Source organism: Caretta caretta, chromosome 10 (genome assembly GCF_965140235.1).
Source record: "Caretta caretta isolate rCarCar2 chromosome 10, rCarCar1.hap1, whole genome shotgun sequence".
Taxonomy (NCBI): domain Eukaryota; kingdom Metazoa; phylum Chordata; order Testudines; family Cheloniidae; genus Caretta; species Caretta caretta.
In genome coordinates this window covers 50,882,138-50,894,338 of record NC_134215.1, presented here as the reverse complement: position 1 = coordinate 50,894,338, position 12,201 = coordinate 50,882,138, and the positions used below count along the sequence as shown (strand labels likewise).

General features: G+C 40.7%; 1 protein-coding gene across 2 annotated transcripts; it reads left to right on the top strand.

Moving 5' to 3' along the window:
* The first annotated feature begins 647 nt into the window (after positions 1–647).
* On the top strand, positions 648–11,913 carry PSMA4 (proteasome 20S subunit alpha 4). 2 transcript variants are annotated; one of them, XM_048866807.2, is made up of 9 exons: positions 648–674; positions 1,757–1,776; positions 2,234–2,276; positions 4,581–4,743; positions 6,635–6,712; positions 8,789–8,877; positions 9,817–9,947; positions 10,195–10,318; positions 11,501–11,913. In XM_048866807.2, the coding sequence occupies exons 2-9, from the start codon at positions 1,774–1,776 to the stop codon at positions 11,653–11,655; spliced, it is 786 nt and encodes a 261-aa protein (XP_048722764.1). In that variant the 5' UTR covers positions 648–674; positions 1,757–1,773; the 3' UTR covers positions 11,656–11,913. The 2 variants fall into 2 exon arrangements, with proteins under 2 accessions (XP_048722764.1, XP_048722763.1); XM_048866806.2 differs by lacking the exon at positions 648–674 and adding an exon at positions 844–993.
* Positions 11,914–12,201: the final 288 nt, after the last annotated feature.

The following is a 12,201-nucleotide window of genomic DNA, read 5'->3' as shown; positions in this document are numbered from 1 at the left end:
AGATGTGGGCGTACCAGGGATTTATATAGAGGCAATAGGATATTTTCTGTCCTTTTATCTTACCCTTTCTTAATGATTCTCAACACTCTGTTCGCTTTTTTGACTGACACTGCACAGTGAGCAGATGTTTTCAGAGAACTATCCACCATGACTCCAGGATCTTTCTTGAGTGGTAACAGATAATTTAGACTCCACCTTTTCATATGTATAGTTGGGATTATGTTTTCCAATGTGCATTACTGTGCATTTATCAACATGGAATTTCATCTGCCATTTTGTTGCCCAGTCACCCAGTTTTGAGAGATGCTGTTGTAGCTCTTCGCTCTTTGCCTGGGACTTAACTATCTTGAGTAGCTTTGTATTATCTGCAAACTTTGCCCCCGCACTGTTTACCCCTTTTTCCAGATCACTGATGAATATACTGAACAGGACTGCGCCCAGGTCAGGCCCCGGGGGGACACCACTATTTCTCTCTCTCTCTCTCTCTCTCCAATCTGGTTACTGAAGAAGAGCGGAGGAGCCTGAAGCGCCACGGCGCCAGGCCGAGGTGGCCGAGCAGATTCAAGGCCTCCCCAGGGCTGGCGCGTTGTCAGGGACAAGTCGGTTTAGCGAGGCAGTTCCGGAGCTGCTGAAATGAGGGACACATTGAAGAGGCTGGAGCCCAGCCGTTGCCGGTGAGACAGCGCGCTCCCTGCTCCAGCTCGGAGGCGCCTGGCCCGGGGACCTGCGAGGAGAGCGAGAGCGAGAGGCCTGGGCTGGGAGCGGGGCGGTCCCCCACCGGGCCCTACCTCCCTAGGCAGCGAGCCGCCCGCCCCGCCTCTCCTCGTCCCCGGCAGCGCGTCGCTGAGCCGGGACTCGGGAGTCCCCCGGCCAGCGGGCCAGGCCATGCTATCGCGCGTGCGCGGCGGCCATTTTGGCGAGCGGTGCGACGTTGAGTCAGTCGCCGGTGGCAGGACAGTCTCTTCCCGGCGGCCGAGACCCCGTAGTGCGGCGGTGAGTGCGGGGCGGCCGCCCGAGGGGCAGGGCTGGCCCGGCCCGCGGAGAGTAGCAGCCCCCGGTGTGAAGTGGGCGGCGGTGAGGCCTTCCCGTGCTGCGGGGGGAGGGGGATGACTCTGCAGTGCAGCCGCCTGCGAACTGGGCTTCAGCCGGCCTCCCTGGGCTGGGGAACCCCATAGCCTCTCTCACGGGACTGTGGCTGTCCCCAGCCCCTCTCGATAGGTCGGGGCGTAAGGGGGCTGGGCAGGGCCTGCTTCTCTTCCCCCCGCCCTCTCAGTGAGCCGGGGTGTAAGGGGGAGGTGGTGGGGACTTAGCTCCCAAGTTCCTCTCGTGTGGGGGATGAGCTCTTCTCTGTCCCAAGATTTCTCTCTCTGGGAATAGGGACTTCGCAAGGAGAATGAGGGGGAGAAACCTGTCCCAGCCTCAACACTTGCCCAGTAGGTAGAGGCACTGATCTGCTCCATTACGACGACTTCTGCTTTGATATAATTCATTAAAAGGGACCTTTTTAATCGGGTTTACTTATCACCTGTCAAGGTGATTCCTACGACCCCCTTTTAATGATCTCATCAGTGAGATTCATGTATATTAAAAACTTAATTACAACATTTAAAAAAAACCCTTCTATTATTGAGGGCTAATTACTGTAATTAGTACTTTTATACATCATTTTTCAATGTCTAAGTGATATGTGTAGTTATGTTCTATGAACCTATTCTTTGTATTGATTAGGTTTTTTTTGTTTGTTTTGTTTTTACAGTGTAAAATACAAGCAAGATGGTGAGTTACTATGCATGAAATATATCCCTTTTGGTGCCTGAGATCAGCAGTATCATTAAGCTCTCTGCAGCTAAATGACTTTAAATAACAGAGGCCCCTGTCTTGAAAATACTTATACATGTGTTTAACTTTACCCACCTTAAATTGGGATTTTTTACGTAAATTAAGCATGTGCAGAAGTGTTTACAGCATTAGTTGTAAAGCTTTGTGAGGAATACGATTGGGATAGGGATAAGAGGAAAAAGCGTTGAAGTAAATTGAGCACTCATCCCTTGACTAGTAACAAAAGGTAACTAATACAATAATGGTAACAAAACTACCTGTAATGCTATACGCCTCACAGATATTAAACTGAAATCACTATGTTACTGCTGAACATGATTGCCAATATTACTGAATAAAGTTTGTTCTGTTTAAAGGGGAAAAAATAACGAGTTCTGTTATGTTTTTGTTACAGTCTCGAAGATATGATTCCAGAACTACTATATTTTCTCCAGAAGGTATTGTTCTGTAAATGGGAACCACATGACCAATCAACTTCTATCCTTATGCCTCCCCAAGAATTTTAAATAGCAACTGAAATATGTAGAGGTCTTGAGTGTTGACAATTTGCCTGAGTTCATCTGTGACACAGAAATCAGATCTTCACATTAAGAGGAACATCCAAAACTAGAAGGGATTTCATGACCATAGTGGAGATATGCTATTAATTTTAATGCAAATTGAGATAATTTTAAGAATAAAGTATAAAAGTTTCTCTATCTAAGTGAGATCTGCTTCTTTACATTTCTTTTTGAAGGCTCTCCAGCTTAATTTATATATGGTTCTTGCCTATTCCATTGGCAGTGAATTACATGCTTGTGCCCAGAGGGGCTGACTGCCACCACCCTTTTGGTAGTAAGTTTGAGTACGTTTTTTCAGTCCAGCTTTGGGAAAAATTCAGTGAGATTTTGCAGTAAACTTTGTCAGCTGGAGAGTTGCTTGTGCGAGCCTGGATACATCCCCAGTTTCCAGAAAGACAACTGCATTCATCCTTATAGCTACGGAAACAATGCACAAAAGTATGAATTGCAAAAGCATAAGAATTTTCATGTAGAAACAGACCCAAAGGTTTATCTACTCAGTATACTGTTTCCTTTTGTCAACAGTGTTTAATGCTGAATGCATCAGAGGAAGGTGTTAACCTTCCAAAATTCAAACCATTCTTCAGTACTATTTTTTATATATATATATATATATTTGGTTATTTTTTATTCAGTACTCAAAGTACACTGACCTGTGGGGGCCTACCCCCCCCCCCCCCAAAGGTACCTGTTCAAGAATCCAGCCTGAAATACTCTAATTGAACAACGCTGCACAGACATTTAACAAAATGCTTTATTTAAACTGGAAAATTTGTGTTTAAAAAAAGATTGTACATCCTAGGCAATGGAATAATACAAGGAAAACATCTCTTGGCTATTGGCTAAGCCCTAACACATGAGTATTAATAGCCCATACAGTAGTATCCTACCTAATGTAACATTTGATGCTACTTATTCATGGACGTGTCTAAAACTCCTTTTTGAATCTTGAAGAATCCATGTTTTTTGTCTCCGTTTCTGCTTCAGTTAGTTTTGTAGATCAGGGTTTCTCAACCCTTTTTTTTCTGAGGCCCCCCACACCATACTATAAAAACTCCAGGGCCCAGTGCGGAGAGGAGGGGGCTCTGGGCAGGGGGGCTCGAGTCAGCTCCGCACAGTAGGGTCTGGAGAGGGAGCACCACCACCACGCTCTGACGCAGGTCAGCAGGCCACCCACCTGCCTGTGTGGATTGTGGGGAGGGAGGCGCAACCAAAAATTATAACTCAATGGTGGGGGCTCAGCTCCAAACGTTTGAAAACCACTCATGGTGCAGGGAGGTAGTAGATAGGGGCTGTGTGCGGGCAGAGGGGTAGCTCAGGGTGTAGGGAGGGGGGTAGCTAGGGGTTATGTGCCAGGAGGCCTTTCTTGCGGTCTCTGTTCCCCGAGGGCTCTGCCAGCCATGGAGCCAGGTCCCCCAGCCCAGGCAGCTCTGACCGGCTGTGTGAGCAAAGGGGGCTGGGAGCTGAGAAGCAGCTTCAACCCCCTGCACCAGTAGCAGCAGGAGATGAGGGAGCACTGCAGCTGCCTGCTCCATGGCACCAGCCAGAGCAACAGCTGTCCTGCATTGCCTGGTCTGGCTTCCCACCTCCTACCTGGCCAGGGAGCAGCAGGAGGGGGGTGTTGCTGCCCCAGGAGTGCCCTGCTCTTGCACTGTAGTTTCAGGGGGGCAACACCCCTGTGTCCCTCCAACTCTGCCCATGGGCTCAGGGCTTCTGCCCCTCTGGAATGCAGCCCTGCTGCTCCAGGCTTCAGCCCTGTGGGGGGTGCTGAGGATCAGGACTTCAATCCAGCAACTCCTGGCTTCAGCCCTGCAGGAGGTGCTGGGGCTCGGGCTCTGGATTTTATCCGTGGGGCCCTGCAGACCCCTGAAAGTGTTTGTGGACCCCCAATTGAGAACCACTGTTGTAGATAACTTGCATTTAAAATTCTCTGTAAGGGCAATGCTTATTTCTATCTGAACCTGCCACTGTGTGTGTTCATTGGATTTCCTACTTGATTCTGACCAATTAACTTGCCATCAGTGACAGACCTAGAACCTGATCCTGTGATGATGTGATTACAGTGAGAGTTGGTTGAGTTATGCTTTCTTAGTATGTTGTATGAGGTGCTCAACACCTTGTAGGATTGCCCCTCTTCAGAGTTAAATGGTTGAATTTACCAATTGAAACCTCTTTTCCTAGGTCGTTTGTATCAAGTTGAATATGCTATGGAAGCAATTGGACATGCAGGCACTTGCCTGGGAATTTTAGCAAATGATGGTGTATTGTTAGCAGCAGAACGGCGCAACATCCACAAGCTTCTTGATGAAGTCTTTTTTTCAGAGAAAATATACAAGCTTAATGAGTAAGTTGAGATGTTGGTGAAAGATGTTTACTGCTGTTATAAGTGCTAATAGGGTATTTAATTACCTCTGTCATTCAAACAACATAATTAAAACTGATTTTCTTTGTTACTTGAGGAGTTTTGAGTTCTTGAGTGAAATTATTTTATCAGTGTTAACTTTAATAGCTTTCAAAAATTATGGTTAAAGCGAAACCTTTTTCTTCTTTAGACAGAGTAACCCATATGTTAAAGCTAATATGGGAATGTTTTTTGTAATGGGAGCTCGTATTTCCCAATACAAGGTGCTATCACTGCATTAGCATTTATGTGATAATGCCCAGTCTTACCAAGTACTATGAAAAAGCAAAAAGTCTTGCAAAAAAATCCCCTAATCTTTTAATCAAGAGCAGTGCTCTCTGATTCCCTCATTTCTCCTAATTTTCAGATTCGCTCTTGAACAAATTTATCCGTTGCTTCTATTGCTGATAGGTTTTCATATTTCTGTGATGTGCACTCTGTTACATACATTACCTTCCACTTCCATTGTTTTTCTTCATTTGCTCTCTGTTCTATTTTAAAACTGAACAATTCTGCGCATTATTTCTGCAATAGCATTGGTCCCTGCCTTGTTCAAATGTAATCTTTAGTTTGTATAGGCTGCAAGTCACATTTCAAATCGTGCATTCGTTCTATCTTTTGTATTTTCTGTGGATATGAGTAAAGCATGCATTAATATTCTATGACATAACTCTAATAGAGATGATCCGTATCTCCATTTCTCAATCTTTTTTTCTAATCATTCAGATTTTTTTTACCAGTGTTATCAACAAGAATCATACTGTGGATTGTTTTCCACTCTGCCCAATAAAGGTCTGGATACTCATGTTCACTGGAGTTTTGCTCGGTGCATGTGAGGCATAAGTGACTTTGTCCTCTTTCTCCCTCCCTTTCTTTCCCAACCCCAGGGGCTTATTTAGCAGGGGGAAAGAACTGGGTTATTCAGGAATCCTGTTACCTACAATCAAAGGAGTGATTACTTGTGTCTGCTCCTACTTTTTTTCTCTAAATCCACTTCCTGGATTATTTTTCTACTTTTGTATTTGATCCTGTCTGCTTGAGCAGTGGATATTTTATAGCCATCTCAAATTCAGCAGGAGAAACACTAAATTTAAGCTACTTGGCACAGTTAAGGTTATGCAATATTTTTTGTTAAAAATAAATAGAGCTAAGAAAATTCTCATCTGTTCTCATCTGAATCAGCTGTTTCTCTCAAATTGTTTTTCCAGTAACAATTAACCAGATTGTAAGTTGTGCACACACTGAATATCTTTTAGAACAGTGGTGTCCAATATGTTCGCCACTAGCCACATGTGGCTAATAGGCTACTGAATTGTGTCTAATGCATGTGGCTTTTTTATAATGTGGCTAATAAGAAAAATTCAAAACCACAAGTGTGGCTAGCATCGAATTTCTATTGGACACCGCTGCTGTAGAATCTCCATTAATAAGAATTTAAAGTTTTGTTTTAGTTGGTCATTGCACCGTATGTTTGACCCGAATAAAAGGTTATGTCAGAATGTTAAAGGTGGCCTGCAAAATGGTAATGTATATATGTTTCCTCTAGACACGTCCAGAGTGTATTGTCAGTATCTGGAATTTAATAATCCGTGGACTAATCCTCATGTTTGTAGAATCATATGTAAATTGCTGTTTTGTTGTACTGTTATGGGAGTGGTTACAACATGTATCTGACAAATGCAGTGGCAAGAGCTTATGGCCTTTTTTTGTTTTACAGTGTGTGGGTTTGATCGTAGGTATGAAACTGTGTTCTTCCACTGAAATGTTGTATAATGATACAGCTATTGCTCGGGAATGAATAACAACCCAATGAACTTGTGTATTTATATTTCAGGGATATGGCTTGCAGTGTTGCAGGGATAACTTCAGATGCTAATGTTCTAACAAATGAACTGAGACTTATTGCACAAAGGTATGGTTACAAATATTCTTGTAGCTTTACTTAAAAGCTGTAACGTGTGATAATAAGGATTTAAGACTAACTCTGACTTCAAATTCAGTCCTCTAACAAGGAAAGTGCTTCTCTTTTTTGTTCTCTGTATATGTATTAAAGATTAATCAAACAAAAGGAATAAATGTTCTACATTTTAGCCCCTGCCCATATTAAGTTTTGCTTTTACTTTCATGTATGGTTTTGCTTATGTGAACTAAAAGGAGTAGGTCTAAAAGAGCTTTAACATTTACCAGAACCTTACCAATGGTTTAATGAATACTTGATACCAGTCAACAAATTGAACTCTGGATCTGCTTATTTTATAATTCTTGTTTACTATTCTGGTCCAATTGTATAAATGTTATAAAATGTAATGCCTTGCATGTGAGCCTCCTTTTTGTGGCCTATATATATGGAGCGTATACCCAACTTTAACACTATTCAGATAATTAAATATACTAGCAGAAGATAAATTTGTTCAGTTTTAGATGATTTGACAAACCAGGCCAAGAAAATGGAAAATAACAATCTGTCAAACTGCATTTTACATTATCTTGTTATGTATTCCAGACAGCTCCAGTTTATAGCTGAATCTCTAGTCATTTAGAGCAATAAAGGAAATAATATCATTTCCCCCGTTCGTTTACATCGGATAAAATAGATAACCAAAATGCTTGGATTACGTCCACTAAGAATTTAGCCTGTTCCAGTGAAATGCTAATCAATTTATTTCAGAGTAACAGCCGTGTTAGTCTGTATTCGCAAAAAGAAAAGGAGTACTTGTGGCACCTTAGAGACTAACCAATTTATTTGAGCATAAGCTTTGAGCTGTAGCTCACGAAAGCTTATGCTCAAATAAATTGGTTAGTCTCTAAGGTGCCACAATCAATTTATTGTTAATGTGTTAGAGGTAGTTTGTGTACTTTACTTCGGAAATGTCCTTTTTAAAAAATGAAACACCTTTAACTACTGGAAAGCTAGGTAAAGACCTAATAAACGTGTGCAGCTTCAAGGTTGTCTGATTCTTTAAATAAGGAAATAATATGTAATCACAGAAAGTGTTCTCAAATATAAATTTGGTTTCTGTTAAAGAAACATTTTATTTACCATATCACCTCATGGAGTACAAAGCCATTCATATATTTTAAACTACGTTTGCATACTATCACCCAGAACTGTGAAAGGGTACACTTTCATTATACCCAGGGATCTGGTCCATTTCTTTAATACTTTTTTCTTAATTTATTATTATTATATCTGTAGTCTTATAGTAAATTTACAGACATTGTGATGGTAATGTCACAAGTAATAAATTTTTTTGTTGAAAATTAAAGTTACAGGCATGTGTACTCTTTACTAAATTGCTAACCTCAATCCTTTTTGGATAACTGATTACTTGTTATTCCATTCTTTGTTAGATTCATGCTGCATTTATTTTTTAATTTTTACAATACACCTGTCTTGCCAACGTGTTTTCTCTCCTAATTTATCCTGCTCCAAAAAGATTGTTCCAGATTCATTGGTCTGTGATCACGGGCCATCATCAGGTAGTATACTGAGTCCACTCACTCTTGTGACAAATGTACAACCTAATCATTGTGGACAAATTCAAAGTGATTTGTTTTTTATTAAGTCTTGTGAAACAACTTTGACAAACATTTTCCGTTCATAAAGTTTAGTAATAAAGACACCAGTGCCAGGGATTTTGTTCAATGACTTGTTTTGTATTACCTTCTGCTCATTCTAATCCTTCCGTTAGCTAATTTTACTTTTCATTCCCCTCTTGCAAAAAAGTAGTTTCCGTGGAGGTTGCTATCACAGCCACATTGCAAATTGGCTGATAAGAATTTCTAAATAATAGGGAGGCATAGTACTTTATGCTGTGGTACCAGCTGTGTGTGTTTTGGGATTTCCATTCTCATTCTGATAAAACTGTGAATCAAAGTAATATCTTATGCATTGCTGTGCTGAGCTCTGTACCTGAATCATGGAGCTGACAAACAAAAGGAGTATTTTGAAAAAAATATTATTTTTGATATTTCTTTTGAATATTAGGTATCTATTGCAGTATCAAGAACCAATTCCTTGTGAGCAGTTGGTAACAGCACTGTGTGATATCAAGCAAGCTTATACACAGTTTGGAGGTAATAAATGAAACATATTTGAACTTTTAAATTTCTAAAGAATGATTTTATGAAGTTATTTACAATACTTGGTTACTGACCTGTAAAATTGCTAAGTGCAAATGACCCCTGAAAAATTGCCGAGGGAATTAACTTTTGTTTCCAAATGATGACACTGCAATGATTATAAATTTATAGATACTAAATTTGCTGATATAGACACAGCCATTAATCACTGTTGAAAAGTTGGTGGCTGAGATGTAGGGCTTTTTGAGCACAGGAACGCCCTGAATCCCAACAGGAGGAAATTAGTTTTGTGTATTTTATTCATTTATTAAATCTAGGACTCATATTGTACCAGTGTAACTATGTACCAGCAGCTGTGGCTAGGGGCATCAGTCTTCCAACACTTTTTTTTAATTATTAGTGTAGATGAGACAACATGGTTCTGTGACTGTTAGACAACAATGTTATGGCCTAGGGAGTGTTTCCAAATACACAGAACGGTGATGTTTCCACAAACACAAGCAATAACAGTGTTAAAACACAGAAGACCCTAGCTGACTGATAACCTCCATTATCTTTGTAGTGTGACTTGACCATTAATGTACTTCTGGTTTCTGGAGCTCTTATGCTATAAATTTAAGGATGGTCATTGAAGATTTGTTTTAAGATACTAAGGTGATAAATTCCAGTTTGTTTACATGGAAATAAATTGCTAGTAGGGTAAGAGATTGAAATAAGACACTAGCAGCATTCTTTTCTTAGTCACATCTTAGAAGGAAACAATAAAAGGATTTATAGTAGAGCTTATCTAAAATACCAGAAGTACAGAGCAGTCTATTAAATCCTAGCTCCGAGGAAAGGATTTAACATTTTCCTTGACTCTTTTTTTAAAGCAGCATTCAGGACCAATCTTGTTACTAAATTTAGATGACTAATACCCTTGTATTTTAACAGGAAAACGTCCTTTTGGTGTTTCATTGCTGTACATTGGCTGGGATAAGCATTATGGATTTCAGCTGTATCAGAGTGATCCTAGTGGAAACTATGGAGGATGGAAAGCTACATGCATTGGGAATAATAGTGCTGTAAGATATTTTTTCTTAATAAAACAAAATAAATGAACTTGTCCATGGATAAATAGTTTACAGTTGGACTGTACTAACCACAATTCCATATTCATTACTACTACAAGCAGAAATAGTTGTAAAACATTTCCTACAGTAATGTTAATGCCAGCAGTATTCATGATCTCTGACATCTGACACAACAGAACTTTAAATTGCCTGTATGCATTGCTTTGCATTAAATAAATTTCCATTCTTTGTCTTACAGGCAGCTGTGTCAATGTTAAAACAAGACTATAAAGAAGGAGCAATGACCTTGAAATCTGCACTTGCTTTAGCCATTAAAGTGCTAAACAAAACCATGGACGTTAGCAAACTTTCTGCAGAGAAAGGTAAGCAATATTGCTCTCCCATATTTAAAGGTGAACTTCTTTTAACTCCTTGCTGCTGAAAAACCCAAATACTTGCTGTAAAAAGATTACAATAAACTGGATGTTTTTCAAACAATTGCTTTTTAGTCAAAAATAAGTCTGTGATAATGTAGTTTTAGAGAACAAACTAGTGTATTATATTGCCACACAGGGTAGTTGTAGCTGTGTCAATCCCAGGATATTAGAGAGACAAGGTGGGAGAGGTAATATCTTTTATTGGACCAAATTCTTTTGGTGAGAGAGACATGCTTTTGAGCCACACAGAGCTCTCTTGCCTCTCTCACCAACAGAAATTGGTCCAATAAAAGATATTACCTCTCCCATATTCTCTCTATTATATTGCCACTCAGTTTCGACAGTATAATAGAGACGGTGGACGATGGCGAGTTGTGCAGATGCAGGAATTACTTACTCTCAACCTTGAGCCTGTGAACAAGAACGTGCTTAACTTTGTTTATATGAGCAGAGCCATCCCTAGGGTATGGTGAATCGGGGTTACTGCTGCAGGCCCTGTGCTTTGGGGGGCCCTTTGCTTCATGGCAGGGGGGCAAGGAGGAGCCCTGCTATCAACCTTCTCCTCCTCCCAGTGCCTCTGGCCTGCCAGCGGGCCCTGCCAATCAGTGCTTCCTACTCCCTCCCAACGCGGTCGATCAGCTGTTTCCCAGTGTCTGGAGGTGCTGGGGGGAAGGGGAGAGGAGCGAGGGCACAGTGAGCTCGAGGAAGGGGGCAGAACTGGGTGGGAAGGGGCAGGGGGGAAGTGGGGGGGTGAGGGTGGGGCCTTGGGGAAGGGGCAGGGGGGGAAGGGGGGGTGGGGGTGGGGCCTTGGGGAAGGGGCAGGGGGAGCACCCCCCAGCAGATAGAAACTTTGTGCCTGTGTCCCAGGACCTGCACGTCTCCAGGGACAGCCCTGTATATGAGAGTAGTCCATTTATTTTTTTACTACTCACATGAGTAAGTAACACATGTACAAAAGTGTTGACAGAATCAAGGCCTTAGGCTGAGATTTTCAAAAGAGACTATTTTGAGTTTGGTGCCTAAATCCCTCAGGCTCCTTTGACAATCATAACCCTAAAGAACCTTGGCTATTAAATATTACTGATTTTAGGTAAAAGTGACAATGCAAATATTTTCCGTCTGTTTCAGTTGAAATTGCAACATTGACAAGAGAGAATGGAAAGACAACAATTAGAGTACTAAAGCAAAAAGAGGTGGAACAGTTGATAAAAAAACATGAGGAGGAAGAAGCAAAATCTGAGCGTGAAAAGAAAGAAAAAGAACAAAAAGAAAAAGATAAATAGAACTTGAAATCAGGCATTTTATAGATTACATAGGACCTGCTTCAATGAAAGATTTGGATTTCCACTTCATGAAAGCCTGCAAATCTGATACAGTGGAAAAGCCAGAAATACTATTTATTGAGCCAGGCCCCTCAGTCATTATAAAATTTAATACTTGATTTACCACTTCTTGCATTGAATTACTATTACTTTAATTCTGGAATTCATTTATTTCTTACATCTTTTTGTTTTGTATTAAAGAATAAAATGTGAAAAGAATGGTAATGGGTATTTTATTTCATCAGTAACATCTAAATACACTGATTCTTGAGGGAAGTTAAATATTTTAAACCAGTCTAGAGCCTAGATGTGGCTACTTAGTAAATAACAGAGTTATGACACTACTGTGAAAAATAAAGCCATTCAGAAACTTAACACGTTTATAGAACATTTCCTATTTAAAATTCTAATACTGAATGAAAGTATACTTGTCACACAAGATTATCTATAATTTTTTGGCATATTAAATTTTATAATATTGATTAAGGCTGCTCCACTAATATTCCT